General features: G+C 29.3%; 3 protein-coding genes and 1 long non-coding RNA gene across 7 annotated transcripts in view; 2 read left to right on the top strand and 2 right to left on the bottom strand.

Annotated features, from left to right (window-relative positions):
- The window catches only part of LOC119687852, a 29,082-nt gene extending 25,831 nt beyond the window's left edge, over positions 1 to 3,251 (top strand). For all 3 annotated transcript variants that reach the window (XM_038102367.1, XM_038102366.1, XM_038102368.1), the window contains 2 exons: positions 2,724 to 2,924; positions 2,994 to 3,251. In XM_038102367.1, the coding sequence (XP_037958295.1) occupies positions 2,724 to 2,924; positions 2,994 to 3,080 (288 nt within the window). In that variant the 3' untranslated portion in view covers positions 3,081 to 3,251. The remainder of the gene's footprint in view (positions 1 to 2,723; positions 2,925 to 2,993) is intronic.
- Positions 3,252 to 7,373: 4,122 nt separating this feature from the next.
- LOC119687851 (RNA polymerase II subunit A C-terminal domain phosphatase SSU72-like) lies at positions 7,374 to 8,576 on the bottom strand. Its single transcript, XM_038102365.1, has 3 exons — positions 8,073 to 8,576; positions 7,753 to 8,011; positions 7,374 to 7,599 (listed from the first exon to the last, which is right to left on the bottom strand). Exons 1-3 carry the CDS (start codon positions 8,297 to 8,299, stop codon positions 7,498 to 7,500), a joined length of 588 nt encoding a protein of 195 aa, XP_037958293.1. The 5' UTR covers positions 8,300 to 8,576; the 3' UTR covers positions 7,374 to 7,497.
- Positions 8,577 to 9,262: 686 nt separating this feature from the next.
- On the bottom strand, positions 9,263 to 11,316 carry LOC119687850. 2 transcript variants are annotated; one of them, XR_005253272.1, is made up of 4 exons: positions 11,145 to 11,316; positions 10,916 to 11,084; positions 9,854 to 10,730; positions 9,263 to 9,788 (listed from the first exon to the last, which is right to left on the bottom strand). It is a non-coding gene; the product is annotated as an uncharacterized LOC119687850 (long non-coding RNA). The 2 variants fall into 2 exon arrangements; XR_005253273.1 differs by having other exon boundaries at positions 11,148 to 11,316.
- Positions 11,317 to 13,271: 1,955 nt separating this feature from the next.
- Positions 13,272 to 24,593, top strand: part of LOC119687848 (cytohesin-1) — a 112,334-nt gene continuing 101,012 nt past the window's right edge. Inside the window, exons 1-2 of the mRNA XM_038102364.1 lie at positions 13,272 to 13,584; positions 17,663 to 17,736. Of these exons, the coding sequence (XP_037958292.1) occupies positions 13,503 to 13,584; positions 17,663 to 17,736 (156 nt within the window). The 5' untranslated portion in view covers positions 13,272 to 13,502. The remainder of the gene's footprint in view (positions 13,585 to 17,662; positions 17,737 to 24,593) is intronic.

The following is a 24,593-nucleotide window of genomic DNA, read 5'->3' as shown; positions in this document are numbered from 1 at the left end:
ATATAACTTTCTACAACACTGTATTAACGTTTGACCAATAAAATAAAATAATATTTTACTATAATTTTATATTTTAATATAAAATATTTTTTTATATTTTAACAATAAAATTGTTATTTTAGATATAGAAATAATTAATAGTTATCAACTTAATATGCTTGGGCCTTCAAAAAGTTCCTTTATAAAGTTTGGTTTAATTAGCTAAATGACAACATTCAGATAAACATATAGAAGAATGAAGTATTTTCCTGTTGATTAAGAATTTACATAGTTTATATGGTTATCGACAGCTCCCGCACTGAGTTACACGCACCTTGGTAAACCTAATATAATATATTCCTTATTCAAACTATATTAATATGTACGTTTTTGTAATTTAATATACAATACATATGACTTTAATAAAATATATAATATATATATAATATATTCAATGCAATAACTTTAATATGTATAATCAAAATATATAACAAAATGTTACCTGAACTTTCACAAAAGGATTGGAAACATAGTTTTTATTCCACATTCTCTTCAAAACATTTCCAGATCTGTGCATTTGAGTTATCCAAAAAAACACCAGTTAATCAGTTAAAACTACTTTTCCAAACACTCATTTTATTATTTTTATAATTAAGTGCGGATTACTATACACCATCTTTCAAATAGTCTATTATGCTAACCCCAGTTGTTGTAATTAATCGTTAGGCCTTTAATAAACACGGGTATCTTTGACCGTTTTATATTGTTTCATATTGTTTCATATACTATATTATGCAACAAGACTATGAATAAAATATGAAATAAATAAATGGATGGTTTAACATCCATTTTGCAATTGCGACAAATACTGCTCTCTGAAAGGTCAGAAAACGTTTCATTTGAAATCGTTAGAAATTTTTCTAATGGAGTTTTCGTACTAGCCCATATGTAAGCCAAGTGTCATGGCAGTAGCGACTACTTTCCTCTACAGTCCAATTCTTAACAGTAGATCAGTTTTCTTGTGGACCAGCTTATTTTACAATAAGTATCTGATCACAAAATTGAATGACTAATTTACTTCTTGTGTGATTTTCTGTGTATACTTTTGATCAATATTTTCGTGATCAAACACCGAACAAAGTATTACCTTGTTTTTCATTGCCAGTTGCAGCAGTCTATTGAAATTCTCGAAGAGAACTTGTGAGAAGACTGAACGAAATATTCATTTACAGATAGACAAGCAAGCTGTCTGATTCGGAGTCCCAATAGAGTTGCACTCCGATAAAAGTAGCTCATAAGTGAAAAACCATTTCTTTCTTTTCTTTTTTTTTCTTTCTTCTTGCATTTCTTCTTGTCTTTCCTTTTGTCTTCCTTCTTGCCTTTCTTTTTGTCTCTCTTTTTGTCTTTCTTCTTGCCTTTCTTCCTTCTTTCCTTTTTGTTTTTCCTTTCGTTTTCATTACTCCCGAACTTACACCCTAATTTTTTCTTTGATCCAGCCATTCAGTATAAATTTTAGGTATATCGCACTGTGATTTATAATTTCTCAAAACCAAGTTCGTCAAAATTTGTATAAATTAAAGTGTGTAATTTCACAACATGAATCGTTTAACAACCGCTGAACATTTTTTGGAGTGAAATTGATATATACATATACCTATATACATCTGTAGATATAGCTGTGACTGATGTATGGTTTCAACATTATGGTACCATACAACACTTTTAGGCTGCAAAAGTTTCCCGGATGTGTAATTTAACATTTTTGTAATATAAATGGCCTATCAATATCATGCGGTGTTTCATCACACTATATTTTTTTTGTCTGGTCACCCAAATGATTGTAGTTATGCGTATAATCCTTAAACTCATGACGCCTTAAAATATCATAACGAATGATCAAGTCATGGCTAAGATATTGCTAAGTGTGTAGTGTCAAGTCGTCGGAATTAATGCAAAAGGATTCACTAACTGTGAAATATCTCGTTAAAATCATTTGATTGATGCTGCATTTTACACATCATGTCAAGGTCTTAACATGATTTTGATCAAAATCTTAATTACAAGTATGTTTTGTTTATGTATTTATTTCTTGCATTATAAATTATATGTTAAGCTAACATAAACAAAAAGCCTTTTGGGCTTCAACAAACCTGCAGTTCATATATTTACTGGAGTAGTTCCAACAAGTGGATTATGCAGGAGTTTCCAAGATGAAGGGCAGGTAGAATCTCTTCTGTGTCTAGAACTTCAGATACGGCGACTTCAATATCATGGAGACTGCTTTTTTATTGACCTGAAAGACATAACGAAAGCAAACTAATCAAATCTCCTCAATTTTATCTGAAAAACCAATTGGTTTAACAAGGATAGTACACGAAGATAACCAAGGTTGGCAACTCGCCTCTCCCGGCAAAATCTTCGAGGTGTGCTCTCATCACAATGGGCAATATATGCCTCCGAGTGGAGGTGCTGGTAACTGTCAGCGCACGAAGTCTCTCAACCTAATCTAACCTAACATTTGCTAATCCCATTTGTTACTGAAACGAACAAATATATGAACATTGTGGACTACTCAGATTCAGATATGATTTAGACAATGATTTAGTATCTGTTTATAGAAAGGAATTAAGTTCCTTTAAACTGCAAGACAAAAAGATAGTTATTAGTTCATAGTTATATATTGTATATTATTATTATTATTATATATTATTAGTTATATATATACATTTTTTTTGAAATTTCAGAGTGTTCCTATAAATGTTAATTTACAAAGAAAAAAGTCTTTGCCGGACTTCCAAGAGCTGCCGAAATCAACTGAAGCAATGAGTCGTGAGGAAGTTTCAGCTTTAGGCTCAGCACGACGAGAAGCGGTACGCCGTCAAATCGAAGTTAACGAACGACTTAGAGCGAATCCACTTTTATATTTAGTCAGTCCTCAAGTTAAGGTGAATATATAAATATATATTTAATATTATTAATTAATATATTAATATGGATATTAAAATTCTTTTTAGGATTGGTTTTCGCGGCAGCAGCTAGTGCTTCTGGTACTGATTGCTAATGTAGTGTTAGCTGTACTTTTTTTTAAAATGCTAACATAGCGAAACTTGAATATGTGCAAAGTATATTGTTTGGACAAGTTAACATATTTAACTGTAAATTATAAAAATACAATTAAAAACTAGCAACCATTTAATAATTCCTAATGCGACAGGGGGTGCTGTTGTAATAAATTAAAAAAAAAAAAACTAAAATTTACATTAATTCGTCTACTGCACATTTATTGTTTTATTTAAACTTTTATTTATATATAAATATATAAAATATATACATGTATAAATAAACATATATATATGTATATAATATATAATATAATATATATACATTTATATACATTAATAATATATATAATATATATATATAATATTATATATGTATATAAATATATATATATATATATATAGGTGTATATATAAATATTAGTTGCAGTGTTTTTCCGTTAAAAACAGAAAATATCTATAATGTCATTAAGTTTTGTTGTATATTTCTTTTTTTAAGAATTACTTAAGAATTAAACCAAGATTTTAAGGCTATTTATATATTTTTCAACCTTAAATGAAACGATTAATTAAAAACAGATTTAAATATTAAACACCATAAACGATTTTCATATCAAATTGTAAAAGTATTGCCAAGTTTTAAATTAAATTTAAAAAACAAAAAAAATAGTTAAATAATAAAAAATATAAATATTATATTTGTTCTGTTGAAAGTAGTTCTAACAGAAAATTATAAGAAACAAAAAACATTAGAATTTATATAATATACATATTTCATTTTACTCAGATTAAAAAATTCATCATATAGTATCGATTACACAATTAAAGTCATATTTACCAAAGTGTCCAACACATGCCCGAAGAATCACTTTTAGAAAATTCAAGCTTGCAACATATACTTTGCCCAAACTTGTTAAAGCCATCTAGCCATCTATCTATATGATAATTGTATAATCTACATATGTATGTATAAGTTTTTAAAACTCAATTAAAATTAATGTATATAAATTAAGGTAACATATATGATGCAAGCTACTATACTACTATTAAACTATAAAATAACCTCTTTATTAACATTTGACCATCAAATACGTTAATATATATAAATATATATGTATGTATGTATGTATGTATAAGTAAACAACACATTCAAATGAGTAAACTAATAATTTAGAATGTCTATCTTTAACAACTTGAACATTCTTAAAAAGCTTATATGAAACGCTTTTCCTTTGTATATGTTATTACATAAAGATATTTATTATTGTTTTTTATTAAATCGAATTTAAATAATTGTAATTGTATATTATACATATATTTGATAAACTTTTTACTATACTGCGCTTTCAAATAATTTTTTTATTTTTATTTCGTTCATGTTACATAAAACATACAATATCTGTACATCTATATCTATACATAAATACATAAATACAAAATCTGTAAAAAATTAATTTTATAACCGTTTCTTTATTCTCTTTTCATAATACATAAAATAGCATTCATTTATAAATATATTTATATATATATATATAGACATAAATATAAATATATATATATATATATATGCATTACATACCTTTATATATTTATATAAATATATACATATAAATATTTATGTAGTTTATATTCATAATTAAAATTAAACACAGTAAATTTATCTTTTTATAAAAGACATATATATATGTAATTTATTTTCAGATTTTTTTTAAAAACAGTCGTACGTACATAAATAACTATAATTTTCTTTTATCTTTTATACGCGATTAAAAAAAAATCTTTTTTATTTGTATATATGAAACCGTATATTGGTTGATTTACTCAATTGTATCTGTTAATGTCACATTTTGATCAGAATCAGAAAATTATTTTTAAACTTAATACATATTACATATTCAACAAACATCAACCGTTTATATTTTTGCCAAGAATTTTCAAACTATTTTTTATAATAATGCATATGAAAACTAATATGAAATAATTATAAATAAATAAAAATAAATTTAATTCTTATTACTATAATCTTGTACATATATTTTTCATCAAATTATATATATATATTCTACTATAGTAGTTGCGCAGTACATTGTGGGTTTTTGACCTGTTTTTCTGGACAGAGATATAGGGATATAATGATGAATATAATGATGATACAGCTTCAATAGCATTAAAAAAACAGTTTTTCTAAATATGTGGGTAGTCATTGTCGAACGCGCCCATATGTTTAGGTTAGGTTGAAGTGGCGGCCTTGTGTACTAAGAAAGCCCACTTGAGCACAAATGATGGCCCGTTATAATACCACAGGTGATCAATATACGACAAACGCCGAAAAAGGTAACGACTCCCCCATTAGATGAAGGTAAATCAACCTGACAGTTCTATAAATCTGGCTAAGTCCTAATTTTGCAGTATGACAGCTTAGTCATATCGGTAAGAAATTGGGCCCCCAAGATTTTTGAAATTTTTCTGAACTTTTTGATGGGCACTGGCACATGAAATGAAACACAGTTTCCCACTCGTCTTCAGAGCCACAACCGCGACAAAGGTCATTAAATGGAAGACCTAGCTTCATAACATGGCTCCCTATTAAACAGTGCCACGTCCGCATCGATACCGTAATACTGAGCAGATTTCGCTTTAGTAGCTTTAGTAGCTGACTCGTATGTTTCTTGTCCAAATTAGACCAAATCGAATCTAGAAATCTAACAACTGGATTGACCAGCCCATTGTTGCTTGCCTATGTTTAGATATTTTTGTTTAATTGCCAGTTTAGCTGTTGTAAGTGGAACGCCAATATTTAATAAGTGAATATCAGAAAGAAGAGCCCTGTGTTGGTAAGCTCATACGCCCAGCAATTGCTCGCTATAACCCTATGACCAGGAACGCAAATAAGTTGGACGTTAACGCACCTAGCTAGGTCATTGAGGGAAGCACGGCAATTTGTGATTTAATGGCAGCTTGGCTATGCACAAAGATTGAAATATTTACAGCAGAGATTGTATTGCCAAGGGCCCATTTTACAGCATAATGGATTGTCATTACTTCTGCTTAAAAAACACTACAGTATTTTGGTAGTCAAAGCAAAAGACTAGTCTATTTCGTCTATTTTGGATCCGTTAGAGTAAATGTCAGTAATGTAGGGAGAGACTACTCTACTACGTATAAGAGATTTAAATCATATTTTGTCTATTATATATCATATTTTTGTCTATTAACCTAAGAAAATTGTCAAACGATGTTATTGACATTCTTATTAAATAAATTTTAATAAATTATTAAATATATAATATTTAATAGTGTAATCTTTCTATTTACATTATTAAAGTATGTTCATTATACTTCAGATACATTTGCTATAGCGACTTTAAATGCTTTGTGTGAACAGCTACGAATATAAAGCGTTCATGAATAGCTGCGATGTTGTTGTGTTTGTTGTAGCCCGCTTCGATCTGAAAAGCAGATAACATGTAGGGACTACAAGACGAATACATGGGTAGGGTTAGAGTTACGGGGATAATGGGAAGAGGGGAGGAAGGATATAATTAAAATCAACTAGGATCCAGACGTAGAAACCTAGCTACTCCAAGGGGATGAGTCCAGAGGTCAATTGAAATTAAATTAACTTGTGCAGTGAAACAAGAACACAGATGGACGACGTCATAGGGGATAAAGCTGCAGTTTGAGCACACATTAGGAATGGTCGTGTTTATGGGGTCACACAAACAATACTTGCGTTGAGAGCGTCCAGTGTAAATAAGTCTTAAATCTATTTCAGTTGTATAAATTTAGTTCAAGCCAGTTCACAAAATATTGTTTTATTTAATTGCATTTCGAAGGTTACTCTAGTTTCAGCACTTAGTTATGCAGATATATCGGAAATTGATACCTTCTCGATATAACTAGTTTCTATTCTATAAAGACGAAGATAAATTTACAATCTTTCTTTTTCAGCACAATTAATTATTTAATTCAGTAGTTTATGGAAATAGGTTGAGCCTGTCTTATCGCAACTTCTATACATGTTCCTTGTTAAAGTCTGAGGAACACTTATAGTGCGAGTGACAGGCCTAGAATTACTCTGATTGAAATATATGAGAGCAGTATTCACCTACTCATTTCACTATATCTAGTTCAGAAATTTGTGAAAAACTTGTAATCATCAATACATTCGGGTGAATATGAAACACTTAACCACTTACCAAAAATATTGAGTAATGTGAATTAAAAAAAACTTTCCAGCTATTTGAAAAGAGTTGATATTTTTCCTTTCTCTTTCCTCCCCATATGATCATAAATGTTATCTTGGAAAAATGTACAATATTAAAACTATAGCAGTAAAGTCTAAACTTGTGTTATTATTGCCGGTTGATATAAGACTTATATATATACAAATTAAATGTATAATTATAATTTCTGCAACTTTTTTAAACGCGACCCAGCTTAGTTTCTTCTTAGTTCTTCAGTACAACAATCCAGTATGTAATACCCTTTTTTTGTGTCGCGATTGGAAGTCATGTATAAGATAAGAGATCTCCATACGCCAATTTTTGGATTTGGCAATCTTAAATGAGAGAAATAGTATGTAAAATCATTGATATCATAACATATCAACTACATTTTAGTGTACGGATAAAAACTGCCCTTTATATAAAAAGATTTTCAATACATGGCAATTTTCGTACAATAAAACTCTTATAAAATGGTTTATATGTACCTTAGTCAGAAACTCAGCAATCAACACCGACCCATACGAAGCCTTTTGTAAGCAATCTTCGACGTCAATATTTACTACATGGACATAGCGACGAGTTGTTGGATAATGAGATTGTATAGTTTTTACTACCTGTTCAAAAATGCATTGTTCCACGGTAACTATAAGATCGAATTGTTCCGTGCAATCTTGAAAACGCTCTGGAGCATTTTTAATTGTACGGTTACGTTCGAGCAATTTCAAGAAACCAATACTTTTGTAGCTGACGGCAGAAAACATTATTTTTATTTATTTTTCATATCAAATTAATTTCTCCAACTTACTACTTTTTATCCTTTGCAACCAAATCATTATAAATCTCTTGATACGAAGTGCCGAAGGGGTAATAGTTGGGTTTATTTCGTGTCTTTCCGGCAATTCGTATTAGATCACCAACCCCATAACTTTTCACATCAAAACCTTTGTTTTTCAATAGTAGATGTGCGTTCATGGAACGATTCATGTTTGAAGCGCAGATTACTGCAACCGATAAGGAATCTTTTTTGGGCATCTTGTTGGGCTTGTCTTGCAACAAATGACAGGAAACCTGCTCCCCTGTTTGGTACTTATATCTATTTCTTGATGAATATTAGGCACTTTTAGGCGTTTGGCAGCTGTCTTCTGAATGGATATATTGTCTGCACTGTCGTGTGGATTGTGGTAGCAGGTTCCCCAGACAAGTTTGCAATATGTAGTTAGACTTTAAACATTTTTAAAATTTTTTTTGGACGCAAGAAAAAATCTTGCGAAAAACTATACTAACAAATTTTATTTAACTAAAAAAAAAAGAGAAATAACATTTTTTTTTTCTATTTAAAATTGAATATGAAAGCTGTACAAATGGAAGCTTGCTATGATTTCTGGAAAACTCTTATATGTATTTTTTTATTTTAGACTTAGAACCTTAGATTCTAGATTACATCTAAGGATCTAAGATTAAAGCCTTAGATACTAGATTAGTTCTAAGGCTCTTAGATTAGAAGCTTAGAAGTTAGTAAAATCAAAAATAAATTATTTAATATATATATTCATAGATAAAGAACTATTTGAGAAAACAGAATCTAATCTGTACAAAAATTTGGCAGGCTTGACCCCATTTAACACACAAATAATGACAAGTTGTTATAAATATGTACATGGAAGAGATGTGACTGCTCATCTTTAATATGAGTGAAGCAAAAAATACTAAGGCAACAGCTTTAATACCATTAGATGAGGAATTATTTTAATTTTAGGTTTAAATTAAAAAGAAAAATTAACTTGAAAAGTCAGGGAACTTAGGTTACCTAAAGATAACTATGGAAGATAGTCGAAATATTAGAATATCACTTTAATAATATATAATCATTTTAAATACAAATAATAAATTATGGTTTTTAATTAAATGACCATTTAGCCCGTTTAATAAGTATTATATAAACAATACAAATAAATTATTCTTATTATTTATAACTAAGAATATATATTGTGCTATTGTAATAAAAATGTTTGAAACGCTTCAAATAAATCTTTCTAAACTCATCTTGTTCTTTCTTGCATAGTAAAAGTCTTTTTGTCATAGAAAAAGATAGAGTTTTAATATTTCTTGTAAATCGTCTACTATTCGTAGCTAAAGTACACAAGAAGAAAAGAAGAAACAAGAAGAAACTTTTTTTTTCAACCTTTTTATAAGTTGTTAGGTCGGAGAGCTAACCGTTTGATAGCTCATTTGGTCATTTTGCACCTACAAACTTTGGTTTTTATATATTTTTGCGCTTCACCCCAGGTAAATGTTAGCGACCATGTTTTTAAAAACTTTAAAATACTTGGATCAATATACTACACGGATTCGGTATACTTCTAATTTTCGCATCCATATAGTATGTTATGAAAAAATTCTTGTAGGTTTGGGCCAGCTTCAAAAGAGTAGAAAGATGTAAATATTGTACTTCATTATCGTTATCACAAGTAACGGACGTAGCATGTGGTCCTTAATCTTTCAGACTTTCAACTCGGCAGTGCTGTAAAATAGAGATTTACAGAGAATTAATTTTGTACTAATATTAAATATATAAATCACTATTACTTATCTAGACATCAGGTATGCACCTTTTTTTTTTCAAATTACTATTGCAATATATTATTTCCACTTCGTATAACTTAATGAGTTTTTATAAATTTAATTATAAAATTAATTTGTAGGTATCAATTGAAGTTATTTGTTTGGGTATAACTTTTTCCTTGGTGAAAATTGTTCTCTGCGGTTGTTGTTTTGCTGTTTTGTTATTAAACAAAAAATTTTTTTTTATTTTTCTTCTTTCCCGTCATCGATCTGGAACATTTTTGATTCCGCCCTCTTTTGAACGGTGAAACGGTGTAGTCGTCAATATCGAGTGTTAGAACATAAACTTAGTCGACTCTATTATGAAAACGTTAACTTAACTATTTCTGTTTCGTTTCTTGTCCAAAATTCAAAATAAAATGCCGACTGATATAATAAAATCTTAAGTAATCCGTAATAAGTTTTTATCAGTTGAACACTTATTAGTTAGATTTTCAATAAAGCATTTGAATAATCTGAAGTGTGGCAGTTAACATACCTACTCTCAATACATTTTCATAGTTTTCCGATTGAAAATAATAAACTGTGTACATATTAGATTTTAATTTAATTTATTCTTCTACATGACGATGCAGTTGTTGAAGTTCAGCTTGCAGTTCCAGTAATCATTAAGAGAAGAGATACAGAAATTAATCATAGACGACAATCACTCCAATTGAAAAAGAATCTATCAAACTTTTTCTAGTGCTTAAATTTTAATATGGAGTCAAATAACGTACGTTTTGCAGTGCACTACATTTTTAGTTTGTTGAAACTCTTGTGTTCATTTCAATATTTTGCATTAATTTAAGTTTCAGTTTTATTGTACGTCACATGTTTACTTCATCAGTGTTTTGGAAGACTAGGAAACAGAAAATTTAATTTATTTAATTCATACTTTTTATTAATCTTTAATGCATAGTAATTGTACTTAAAGATTTGGAGTATTTTTTTATTTTACACAGAATCAAAACTCAAAATATTGCAGACTAATTGAAATCTAGACTTTGAGTATGAAATGATTTTATACACATAAACCTAACTTACCATTCTAAATGATGTCGGTACTTTGCAATGATCATTTTCACATATGAACAACAACGAACTCCTGTAAATATTTGCCAAATACACGATACCCTTCCATGATGTAATTAGCAAATCTCATAACAGATATATTATCCAATTGGATGTCAATTTTTATAACCGTTGTGTTAATCTAAATAATAAAAAAAAAAACAAGTTATAACAACAACATTTAGTTGATTTTATCACTTACAACGTTTAAAATATATTTTATAAATATAGACTTAAAATAAAAAAACACATCCTGCCATATTTAAGTCCGAATTGATCGGCAAAGTTTTCAGCCATTCCACTGCATATTTTATTTAATTTTGTTTTTATAGAAAATCATTCATTTGAACTAAAACTAAAACTAAACAACTTTAATAAAATAACATCAAACATTTTAATGTAAACAAATCCTGAGAGCAGCAAATGTCAAAATAATTTGACATTTCCAAATGGAATGAATGGCTTTTGATCCGTACTGTCTGCGTGAAACTGAAAACAAAAAATTTGTTTAATTTAATACTATGTTCAGACAACCAAATTTCCTTAATTTCGTTAATATGAAACTTAATTTCGCTGAAACAAACACGTAATTAAGACTTTTACGAAATTAAGATGTTTCTGAATATAGTGTATTAGAATTAATGTTGACCTGTGATCATTAAATGTTGCTATTATATATATATTCTAAACAATTTATTTAATGCAACAGTAATGAAGAAAATTTCTTTGTAAAGAATGCATGTACCGCTTTTATTCCCATCCAAAAACAAGTTTATTATAACGAACTAAAATTAAACCAATTATAAAATAAGTTTTCTCAAAAAGTTTTAGTGTTCTATCCATTAACTAAAAACCTTATTACATTGCCTATAATAACAAATAAGGTGTTTGACATACATCATTCCACTAATTGATATATACTCTAAATTTGCTTTTGTTTTACCTAACCAAACATTTCTAGGACATAAAATTTTCTTGCGTTCGGCTTATGCCGCTCTTGACAAGTTGCAAACCCAGCTTGTCACGGCAAACAGTGGAGAGAAACAACAAAACTACAGCAAGGGAAGTATATCTAAATATATTCATAAATATATATTTATATTAAAGTTTCTTTATAATAATTAGTGTTTATTATAGCTTTACGTGTACCTTAAGCATGATATAGACTGGGGCTGTATAGACCAAATGCAATCGCGGGCCAATACAAATCACTATATAGATTGGAGGGCCGCAGAAACAATTGCATACGTTTATGTTAAATTTAACTTTATTAATTTATCAATTTAAATTCATTTATTAGGTATATCATAAAAATAAAATAATGTAGTTTTACCAGCACACCAAAAGAAAATTTGCGTAATTGTGGCAGAATGAAAACATTTCGCAGGTCGCCCAAACATTAGCCACGGGCCGTGCTTTGGACAGTCCTTATATAGACGATGCTACATGTATGCATAACAAGTATGCGCTTTGTTACACACTTTGACATTAGGTGTAAATTTACCGCATACTTGAATACACACAGTGCGCTTCAGTAGCACGGCATACTTGGTTTGCATACATGTAGCATCGTCAACGGCATGCTTCAGTTTTTTATTTAATGGTAGTGATGCATAGCAATGATTCCCAGATGCTTTTCTATATCTTTGTTCTCTGCAATTATGTGCTATTCTAACATCTATTTCAGTATTCCACCGTTTGAAACTCTGTGGATATGGTTTACAAGTAGAATTACATTATCATAGTGAAATAAGTTTTCCACTTTTTTATTATATTTGAAATATATTTATCTCTATTCAATAATGATTTGGAATTTTATTTACGGAGATGTTAGTATTTGGTCTATTTCTATTATCATTAGTTATTAAAGGACTCTTACTTGCTTGTATATGATTTTGAATCTAAGGTGTCATCTAAATAATTAGATTCCCAAACATTGTACCACATAGATACTTTTAATTGAATGATTTTTTTACAAATAATAAAAAAGACATGTTGAAAACGATATATAGGTATTTCATAAACTTATACCACACTTCTGACATGTTTACCATTGAGTTCATATATTTTCTATCGTATTATGCCATTTATTGCTATGAATGTTTGTTGGAATTATAAACGCTGTACTAGTAAGTAAAATTTTTTAGTTTCGTTTAAATAAAATAAATGTACATTTAAAAATGTTTATAAATGTGTACATTACTACTTTATTATACATATAACATATATATTGAAAATTTAAATGAACTTCCAAATAATATCCACAATATGCGCACACTTCGCTATGACACTTGATGGGAAATTTGGAATGACTTAGGGAATTTATTCCACTTACAATGGAATTTGACGCATAGTAAAGAAACAGAGAGCCATTCTCTAAGTTTTGTATGTTTCCTACATAATTAATAATACAATTTAGTTGTTAAGTCGTTTTGTGTATAAAAAGATACAAACAAATTTCATAGAACAAAGTATACATTAAGAAAAAACTAAAAATGCATAATTAAAATTGTTGAAGTTAAGTGTATTGTGCGTGTGACAAAGGATAAAATCTGCTACGATGATAAGTGCAATGGACAATAGGTCTTACGGTGCGATTTCAAAGGGATCCTCCGCGGGGCGAAGTGAATTTGCGACGCCAGGTAAAAACAACAAATCGTTTATTTAATAAACAAAAAAAAAAAAAGATAAACCAACGCATTTTATTACAATATTGTATGTTTATGCATACAAAATATAACTAAAGAAATTGTGTGGGAATTAAAAACAAAACTCCAATTCGAAGTGCAAGTAAACAGAAATAATGAATGCAACGAAATTGAGATTCTTAAATTATAAAAATAAACTAAAGTAAAAACAATAATAATATGTTGTATATTAAGTTGTATTTCATGAAGTCTAAACATTGTGCAGTGGTGGAGTGAAAGTAAAGAAATTTTATTGGTTGTGTCAGTGCATGCATTAATCAGACTTGTCAGTCGATCCGGCCAATTAATCGAATAGGCATTCAGTCAGTTAGACTCTGTTTCAGTCACTTAGCCACCTTTACAAACGAATTTGGTTTAGTTGTCAGTCATCGTGGATTTAATTATCTGCTTTATTGATCGAGGCTTGTTGGTGACACTCCCTGCTATGAAGCAACAAGCGGCTGTAACTATGACTACACGCTGACATGACTCTCCTTCCATTCTCCCCCTAAACACACTTGTGCACACGAAATTAATATATTTAATTTCATTACAAATTCAGTAAATTGGTACTTTCATCATAAATTCCTTGGATGTATTAATGAAATCAAATAAATTACAAATATAATACTATTGTTGTTGTGTCGCTGCTGTGAGTTAACGCTGTGCCATCATTTTCATTTAGTTAACAACAACAACAATAATAACAACAACCACGACAACGACAATTACAACCGTAATAAAACAGCACAACAATAACAACAAGAAACACATTGAATCCAAATTAAATTCCCAAAATGTCGACGTCACTATCAACACAAAACAACAACACATTGACAACAACAACAACAATAGTAAACACAAACACAAAAACAAAATAAAATGACCAAAAGTGGCGCTGCACGCAATATTTTTTTCTTTATCTTCAGAATTTATTATCGAACTCAATAGAAATTTCCTTTCAAAATAAATAAGGGAAAAATAATATCAGAAACAAAAAATATATACATTATCAGGTGTAAATCTGTGATTTCCTAACTGAAACATTTTAAATGAAAATTCTGCAATAATAATTAAAACTAAAAAATTATAAAAGCACATTTGTTAGGAGCGTACATTGGATCTTATAGGCTCACTAATTACTTCGTGAAAGTGGTCTATTAAGATCACAAGTAAATGTAAACGTTTTAACGACTATAGTGTGTGGCATTATGTATATCGATTTAGTTCTGTTTATATCTGAATAAAATTGATTTTTAAATTTTGCGTAGTTCGTTACTGAACTAGTTCATTAAAGTAGTTCATTTAAAGGAGTACCGTACACGCATTAATTTCTTCTTTATGTAATCTTTGCAGTTGTTGTTATGATTCAAAAGCAGAACCGTGACTGAATTTCAAGATATATACCTGAGATGGAATGGGAAAGAAGAGGTTGAAAGAATATGTAAGAGATGAGTCGAAGAAAGAGAGCTCAAACTAAACAAATTTTAACATTATTTATTTATTCTTCTACTTATTTGGCAATACAGTCCAGTGTGTACCTTGGCCTCCTTCACAACCTGCCTCCATCTGTTTCGATATTATGCAGTTCTTTTTCAATTCAGAACCCCGAGGTTTCTGGCGTCCTCGTTCACGTTTTCCTTCCATCTCAGCTTTGGTCTGCCTCTATGCCTTGTTGTCATTGAATTAGCATTAAATATATTGGCAAGATTTCTTTCAGGTCCCATTCTTATAACATGAGTTGCTCATTGCAGTCTTTGTGCTTTGACAAATCACATTTTCTTCCATATTCGTTAAATCATTGACTATTCTATATAACAAATGAGTAGTTAATGATAGAATATTTTTGTTCTTTAAACTAAACATTCATCAAAATAAATATTGGTTGTATTAGAGTATACTTGCTCAGAGTCTGCTCATTAGTTTTATAAAGAAAAATACTTCAACGCTATATGGATATAAATTTAATAATTTTTATAAATTGTTGAACTGATACTAAGTATAATGAATATAAACTTAATATACTTGTACCATATGGGTAATATTGTAACATGATTATATATAAGATCAGTTATATTATTATCTCGCATGGAAATAATATTTTTCTTCAATATTCGTTAAATCATTGACTTTTCTATATAACAATGAGCAGTCAATGACAGAATTTTATCCTTCGTTAAATTAGACATTCATTAAATTGGGTATTTCTTATATTACACTTCTACTGTGTATGATATACAGTGGCTCACAGCAATATATTTGCAGATTTAGTTGTGAAAATCCAAAATTTTATTCAAAACGAAAAAATTTAAATATGCATCATTGAAGTTAAGTGAACCAAATCAAGCATACATCAAATTCTGACCTCACAGCTTATTTCGTGTATTATTTTTGCTTCTCCAAATCGTGCAAATAATAGAACTTTGAAACTAATGGTACTTGACAAATGCAAAACTGATTATTTTACAGAGAATATTCACAATTAAAAATCAAGAAATTAGTTTTGATTGCATTGTTTAACGATATGGGTCCACACATTTTAATAATTCAGCGTTATATTAACGAAAAGCCTTAAATAAAGTTCTGAGTAAACGCGATGAAAAATGGATAATAAGACATTAAATGCCCCGTCTATTGCCAAGAATGTTGAAATGCTTATTGGAAAGACACGTCATCCAGAAACAATCCGAATAGTTTCAAGAAATGATTATTATAACAGATGAACTGACCTGTACAAGGATAGTTCTTTTTGAAACTCAGTGCTTTTTGTCGATGATAGTAAATTTGATCTCTATGCTTCTAAGCTCTGTTATATAAGAAGCAGCGACAGTATATTCTTCCCTAAGTTCCATAGTATAGACCCAGATTAAATTTTCCCGGTTTTTTCATATTTTCCTCATGATAATATATTCTGCATATGCTGTGAAAGTTGATCTTGACGATAATTTTATACTTTGGCTCTAATCTACTCTCATATTCAGCTAGATTTAAAATGTTATAAATAGTCCAACATATTAGTGAAATATTTCTCATAGATTCGGCGCACTTTTCCCCAAGTGACGGCTATCATACCTGGACTGTTCCACTCCAAACGATAATATTTCATTTTACATTTAAAAACATTAATATTTTAGTTAGTAAAGTGAATAAATTAAAAAATAATAACTAATTAAGTATTAAAATCTCAGACAAGAATCAACGCAAGGCGCCAATTACTGTAAATTTACCGCACATGGTTTAAATAATGCAATAAACACAAGCTGTGTAAACAGTTACTTGACAGTCAAAAAAATGATGTAGGATTTGTTTTTGTCATATTTTGTGTTCTCCTTTCAATAATTTTATAATTTTTTTTATGTTTTAATATACTAATATAGTAATTAACAAATATATAAAATAAAAAACATATATTCTAAAACAAAAAGTTGTCAATTTTTTTTGAATGTGTAAACTCATACTTGACAAACTGTATGTTACATACTAAATATTGTGCGACGTGTAACGCAAGGTATTGTAACGCTATACATATACAACGCAATACCTTGCGTCAAGTCTATATCTATATAACGCGTATTATTGGTATTATAATGTGTGTTATGCATTATAGATACTATATTTTATATACATATATGTATTACATTTTATAATTATATGTATATGTACATTATTATACTACATATATTTTACTAAATTAGAATAGTTCCGACTATTTATGAAGTATTACTGCATCCTACAATAAAAATCAGCTAACAGTTTTTTATTTCATTAACATAAGACTTTAAAAACCCGAAAAATATTTATATTTTATATTCAATATTCAAAATATATACATATGTATGTAAATAATATGTCGGTACATAGAATGGAAAAAGAAATTGCCAATATTTAAATTCTTTTGTCTGGTTTAACTAATTGATTTCTTTCTCTATGCTCTTCACATCTTACTTTTGGTCAATAAATTAAGTGAACTCCACTGGCTATTATCTCTCTTAATTATCTTCAATAACGAATTCTTTTTACTTTTTCTTTGTAGAATTAACACCGGAGCAGCAGAAATTGCTCATTGAACTGCGGCGTAGAAAACAGGAACTCTTACTAGAAATACAGGTAAGCGTACATGTGTCGTAGGATTATCTGAGATGATCAACTAAAATTGCAAAATAAGAGGATTAAAAAAAATACTTATAATCTGTTGAGTAAAATTTTTACTTGACCTACCCGATTTAGTGATCGATATGAAAATCTTTTGTCTAGTTTTTATAAATCTTATAGAGTCATTTTTGAGTGGTTGCTTTGTTGACCTGGCGCAGTCTTAGTTTTGCGTTTACAAACACTGAACGGTTGGGCAAGACTACGTCATCCGGAAATAGTTGGAGAGTGAACTTTAATTTAGTCATCAAACACTGTCAAACGTTTATTGTAACAGCCTGTGTGACTGACATCACAACGTGTCGGTGTACGTCTCGTATATTGTGTATTTAATGGATGAGTCATTTTATGTTGTCGTTATGAACGCCTTTGACGGCACGTTCAGCACTGATCAGTATTGACTGATCTGTTGTTAATCTTTATGTCATTTTTTTGCAATTTTTTTTTTTCTTGGTTTTATAACAAATTAATTGTAGTGTGCGTGTATGTGTGTGTGTGTTGCGTGTTTATGTATTATATGAACTGTGTGTTCAGGTCATTTGTACATTATCTGTTGTTAGTACGCGCCCCATTTTCCAATGGCCTCATAAATCTTTTCGTGTCGGCTTTTTTTTTTTTTAAAAAAACTTTGTTGCTACTCTGCCGATAATCAAAAGTGCGTTAGCCTTTCTGTTAATTTTTGTTTTTTATTATTTTTTTTTTTCAACATTTTGCTTATTTTTTCATACTTTTTCATATTTTTTCATATTTTTATATTAATAATTTTTTTTCTCTAAACATTAATAGTTGTTTGTTGTTGTCTAACATGTGCTTTCATTTTGTTGTTGTTGCTTTTGTTCCGTAAATTATGCAAATTATTACACATTTTGCTCTTCCATTTCAGTTAAAGTTTTTTTTTTTTTTTTTTTTTTTTTTTATTATATTTTAGTTTTGTTGTTGTTTTGGTGTTTACTTTGCAATTTGTTGCGCTGCTTTAAATTTGTTTTATTAAACATTTTCCTATTTGTTTACATACTAATTTATTGGCATTTTGAATGTTACGAATGCGCCGAGAATGGGGCAAATCGTCAATTTCGTTTGTCACTTCTGTGCGTTTGACAAATGGGAGCAATAAACCGTTAACGTAAATGTGTCGTGTGCCCAGTAAAGTCGGTGCCCGGTTGCTTCCAATTGCCGCTTCTCCATTTTCGTTCGGCACATTGGCGCTTAAAGTGTTATGTGAGTGCTTGTTGACGGGTGCAGTTGTAGGGACGCCACGGTTATAGCTAAATCCCGTATTTGGTTTAAATTTATTTTCAATTAAAATCCATAAACAAATGTAATCTAACATTGCCGTTCCGCCTGTCATTTTCTGCTGCTTCCAGCAAAGGCTGTGCGTTTACATTGGCGGCATTCCATGTTAGAGTTTAATGTAAAATAGGGCGAACAATTTTAAAGAAAATGTATTTAACAATTAAAAATAAAAATATAATTAATTAATTCAATTATTCTACAGCTGTTTTATGATTTTGTTCTAATATAAACACAGCAAGTGAATGTATTAATAAAAGCTTTCAAATCAAATTAACAAAACTTCAGAAAAATATAAAAGTTAAGTACGGCTTTAGATTAGTTGGTGCGCTGACTATGAGTTTCAAATTTGACTGGGCACGAGTTCGATTCTTGGTATTTGTAGTTTAAAAAATTATTTACGCATAATTAAATACAAGAATTTTTTTCAAGATCACTGATGATGGGTATTTGGCAATACTCGAAACAGCTGTACGGTCAATCAAAAAATCAAAAATTCAATTAATTAAAATAATATAAAAAAGAGTTTTTGTTGTTGTACTTCACTACTTTTCAAAAAACCTCTTTTTAGAAAATATATTTATGTATTTTTTTTAAATAAATATACTTTTGTGACAAATTTTTGAATTTTATAGGCAAAAAAAATATGTATAATGAAAACTTCCCTAACAGATACTAAAATTTCCTCTATTTCATTATTTGATACAACGTATTCACTTTAATTTGAACACCCCTGTTAAACAGACAAGATTTCTCTTAAGAAGAATGACTGTTTTAGAAAAATTTCTGTGTATATTTATAAATATACATAGTCAGTGTCAAAATAAAGCGTGCAGCACATTTCCATTTGTTTGTTTTGATTCAAAACAAAAAAAATATATCGGTTCGGTTCCAATTTTCGTTCCGACAAAAATGTTGGTTTTTTTCAGTTTTCAGTCCCTTTTTTTTTTTTTGTTTTTTTGCAGTAGGTGGAAAGCATCGAAAGCCACAGTGTGAGACTTGAACCCACTAAAACCACCTCTTAGGAATGAATGAAGAAGATTTGTGGAATGGAATGTGGAAACTTCATTCCAGTAATCATGGGAAAGAGGAATGAGGCTTCAGTTCCGGTTCGAAGCCCTGATTTAAATACTGGTTTTGACAATTATTTTTGTTTTTTTTATAGACTTCGTTTTTTACACTAAAAATGTTTTGTGATGAATATAACCGTCAGCTAATTCTTATCAATGTATGGTCTCATGTTATATCTTAAGAGTGGGTATTACACATCATACTTGATGCTATCTCGCCTGCTATTTTACATCATTAACTGCTGACATTATTTTGAACACTCCTTAGCAAAAAAAATACTACAAGTATACCAGAAAATAAAATCATGCGCGCAATGAAACGATGTTTTCACTTCAATGAATTAAAACAGAATGAAATTTGCATGGAAGCCGACAAAAATCCGATTGTATACGAAAAAATGGAGAAAGTCTGGCGAAAAATCAAAATATTTTGATTTCCATTGCACCAAATTTCGTATTTTAATATACCAAGTCAACAACTAGGTTTCATGTGTAATACCCCATTTAAGTAATTTTATAATGTCTGAAGATTTGAATGCTATGAACGTTATTGAAGATATATATATTCTAGATATAGATATTGTAGATCTATATGCTAGATATTGTAGATCTATATGCTAGATATTGTAGATCTATAAATAGCTAAAAATAAATAAACTCCAACTTTAACTCTGAATTTATAATATTTATTTTTTTATAATGTATATGCAAAAAATATATTATTTTAGTAAAAAAAATAAATATACGTTTCTTAACCTCGGCCCTGATTTGAAATACGCCACTGTGCTCCTGTCGTTACTCGCCTTGTGAAGTTGTCAATTGAAGCAGCTCAATTCATTACCGTCGAGGCAGTTGTGAACATTTGTCAGACCGCGTTTTGTTTTGTCTTTTGTTGTTTGTTTGTAACCAGTTTTTTTTTGTTTTTTATTTGTTCTTGAAAAAAAATTGCTGTTATTGTTTCAATAAAAAATATGTCAGTTAAAGGAAAATTAAAAAAAAATCTTTTCGAAAATTAATAAAAATTCAGCAAAAATAATATTCCGACTGTTCTGAAGATTGTCTTCAGAACAGCACAAAAAAAAAAAAATGTGGAGGTTCCTCTTTCGTCGGAGAAGTGCTAGAATTAAATCAAGGGTAAGTCTATCGTTTCAAGTCTCAGAATAGACCCCCATAAATATTGCTTATTTTTACTTTTTTAGTTAATTTATTTTTTTTTTAGATTTTTTTTATTTTTTTTCTTTTTTGTACTATAACTCATTCTACTGAAACAATCTGTGCAAAATTGTTGTTGTTTATAGTTTCTTCAAGCTAGTCAATATTTTTGATTTGAACTTAGAAATTTCTTAATGTACCATAATTTGAAGACATAAATTAAAAACTAGTGTCGTAGAGAAACACAACGAACCCATAGATAATCTAATTGGAAACGTCAGTCATAGATTCACTATGAAACATTAGCTATCTTAAGAAAGTCTTCATGGATTTATATTGATCTATGACTTGATTTAATTGTGTGGTTTTAATTTGCTCCTTGTGAATGTGGAACTTTAACTCTATATCCTTGTTTTCAATAATGTTAGTCAAACCAAATGCTTGACTTATCTAGTATCATTGTAACGCATTACTCGACATGTATTTTGTTGTTGCTGCGATGCACTTTAAATACGTTACTCGGTTACCGAGCGCGTTACTCGAACTTGTGAATAACCCTAATACTTTTTTTGTAACTTGATTTATTTATTTTAAATATATCTTTGACTTAAATGATTTATTATATATTTATTATATATTTAATCTTTTTCTTTTGAAACATAACTGCCAAACAAAAGATCAGTTGAATTAAAATAAATTTGAATATTTTTTACAATGTATATGCTTAAAAAATTCGATATGAATGAGTTAATGGATCATAGTTTTCTTTCATTGACAACTTGTTGGAGCTCAACTTCAAAGAGCTCATGATTTAAAGTGCGATTTGTGATCAATTGAAATACTCACAAGTGGTATCAATCAAGTAGCTGGTCTTTGTTGAATTTAACGCCAAGATGAAGCATGAAAGCACTTGTTTATCTATAGACGACTATGGGCACTTTTATGAATGAAGTGCTACGTTGAAGTTAAAATGACATAAAACAGTATAAGTTTAAAAAGAAGAAAAAACATCAGAGGAACGACTTTTTGAGACTATTTGTGTCCATTACAAATCTTTTTCTTTTCACACAAATTTTTTTAGGAAAAAAAAAATCTAAATTGAATGAAATTCACCTGCGCAGTCTAGTTTTTTTAGTTTCAGAAAAAGTTTTTTGAATTACATTTCACTATTATTATCTTTAATAAGCTCCAATTTTGTTTCTTTCTACCTAAAATTTGCATTTCTCTTTTTTATTTTTATAATGCAAAATCTTTTTAATTTTGTTAACAAATAAACAATATCATTTACAGAATGAAAGTGGGTTATTCAACACGCGTCACACGTCAACGAGATTCTATAATTTTCTCAGACTACTTTTTAGTAATTAAATTGCTAATTTTGATTTAATAATTAAATAAATTATATTATGATTAATAGCTGATGTTATATTACTTTATAAAGAGAACTATGAGATGTAATCTGTTATAGAAGCGTTATATGTACATCAAATTGACAACATAGGACTCACGCCCACTGTTTTCTTTTGTGAATCAAGTTAATCAAGGCTTCTTACAAGATTTGTTAGGGAATAATTAAATCCATATTTTTGGTTATATATAACATACCTATGTATTTATTTTCATTCATCTATTTGTTAATTGTATCGATTGTTAACAATCTAACAATAAATTGTAACATTTAAGAGTAAGATAATATAACAAATGCTTTTTAAGTGTTTGAAACTTTGTTATTGTTGTTGTTGTTGTGGAACGTAAACCTCTTAAAAGACGTAGAGGTAATGTCTCCGAAGACGTAGGTTAGGTTAGGCTGGAGTGGCGATCTTGTGTATCAAAAAAACCCACTTGAGCTCAAATAATAGCCCGTTGTGGCACCATAGGAATAGTGATGGTTTGTACATAGACTAGGCAACTACTCCCCCATTAGGTGAATGTAAACAAACCTGGCAGTTATGATACAATTAGTAGTATATTGCTTACTATTCAAAAAAAGTATCAAGTTTAATAGTTACTAAGTTTCTACATGCTAAGTAAAATGTATGTTTTTGTACCATTAATCAATATCTGTATTAATTCATAATAACATGTTATATATGTAATATAAAAATTCGAACCATTACTGTAAACCATAAATAAAATGTGTATACTTGGGTCATTGACATTACTTTATAACAACAGTAATGTTATAATAGAAGTTATAAGTGCAGTTCTAAATAGCAGAATAAATATTAATACACAAAGCCGTATTACTGACTTGTCTTTGAACTGTTTATTATAAGATCTGCTGCTTTGATAAATATATAGTAATTCCCCCTATAACGCGCTACCCTTATAACGCGTTTTCATATTACGCGATTTCAATCCCCTGTATAACAAGGGCATTCCGCCATATAACGCGGAGAATTGCATAGTTCATAAAAAGCTTCGCGTATCTTTGCACGTGTGAATACGGGGTATACGGGTATACCCCTATAACGGGTATTACTGTATTTATAGGTCTATTCCACGAGCTACTCGTAGTAAACCTCAAGTAAAACATAAGTAAAATTTACAGGAAAATACGCGAAAATTTGCTGGTGGACCGCACTTGTGAATACATAGTGGTACTCAAAGTTACTACGAGCAGCTTGTGGAAGTGATCTTATATAAAATCTTTGTAGGTACCTCTAAGATAATTTTTAGGCATGACTTAATTTTTCGACCTTCCTAAAAATATGCAACAGTTTTTGCATTGTTAGCTTTATTCATAAGCCAGCCAGTATTGCTTAGCGATTGATTGTTGTTTGTTTTGTTGGCACTGTGTTAACCTCTCAAATTCAAGTTCAATTCATTCAAATTGCTTTTCGATTGTTTTGATGCAATAAAAATAAATTAATAAAATTTAAATTAATCAAAACATGACGCATACATAAAAAATTAGCGAGTGTTTTGTCGATCAATTGAGGAGGATTTTCCTCCTCATTGCTATAACGTATTACCCGTTACTGATTATTGCTGATTAGCAACAATATTAAAGCTTTTTTTCAAATGATTTACTATCTACCCACAACATTAATATGGATAATATAGCGTATCTACGATATCTGCATTTAAATCTTATCGCTACGTTGTTGTATATATATATCAAGTTTGTTTATAATATTTTTTATTTGCTTTTTTTGTTTTTGCTTTTCTTAAACAACTACTTTCATTTTAGTCAACAGTGAAAATTATGCAAATTTCTTTTTATTTAATATTTATTTTATTATTTTTTTGCTGCCCTTTTTTTTAACGAAATTCAATTCATTTTGCTGAGTTGTTCTTTTT

This window comes from Teleopsis dalmanni, chromosome X, assembly GCF_002237135.1.
Source record: "Teleopsis dalmanni isolate 2A chromosome X, ASM223713v2, whole genome shotgun sequence".
NCBI classification, from domain to species: domain Eukaryota; kingdom Metazoa; phylum Arthropoda; class Insecta; order Diptera; family Diopsidae; genus Teleopsis; species Teleopsis dalmanni.
The sequence above is the reverse complement of the archived record's forward strand: the minus strand, read 5'-3'. Positions and strand labels throughout refer to the sequence as shown.

Bases quoted from the DNA above. Each gene is read 5' to 3' on its own strand.
- LOC119687851 (XM_038102365.1), bottom strand. From the start codon at position 8,299: ATGCCCAAAAAAGATTCCTTATCGGTTGCAGTAATCTGCGCTTCAAAC. The intron at 8,012-8,072 runs GTAAGTTGGAGA...TTCTGCCGTCAG, and splicing joins GTTGCAAAGGATAAAAAGTA to CTACAAAAGTATTGGTTTCT. The intron at 7,600-7,752 runs GTACATATAAAC...CTCTCATTTAAG, and splicing joins TTGCTGAGTTTCTGACTAAG to ATTGCCAAATCCAAAAATTG.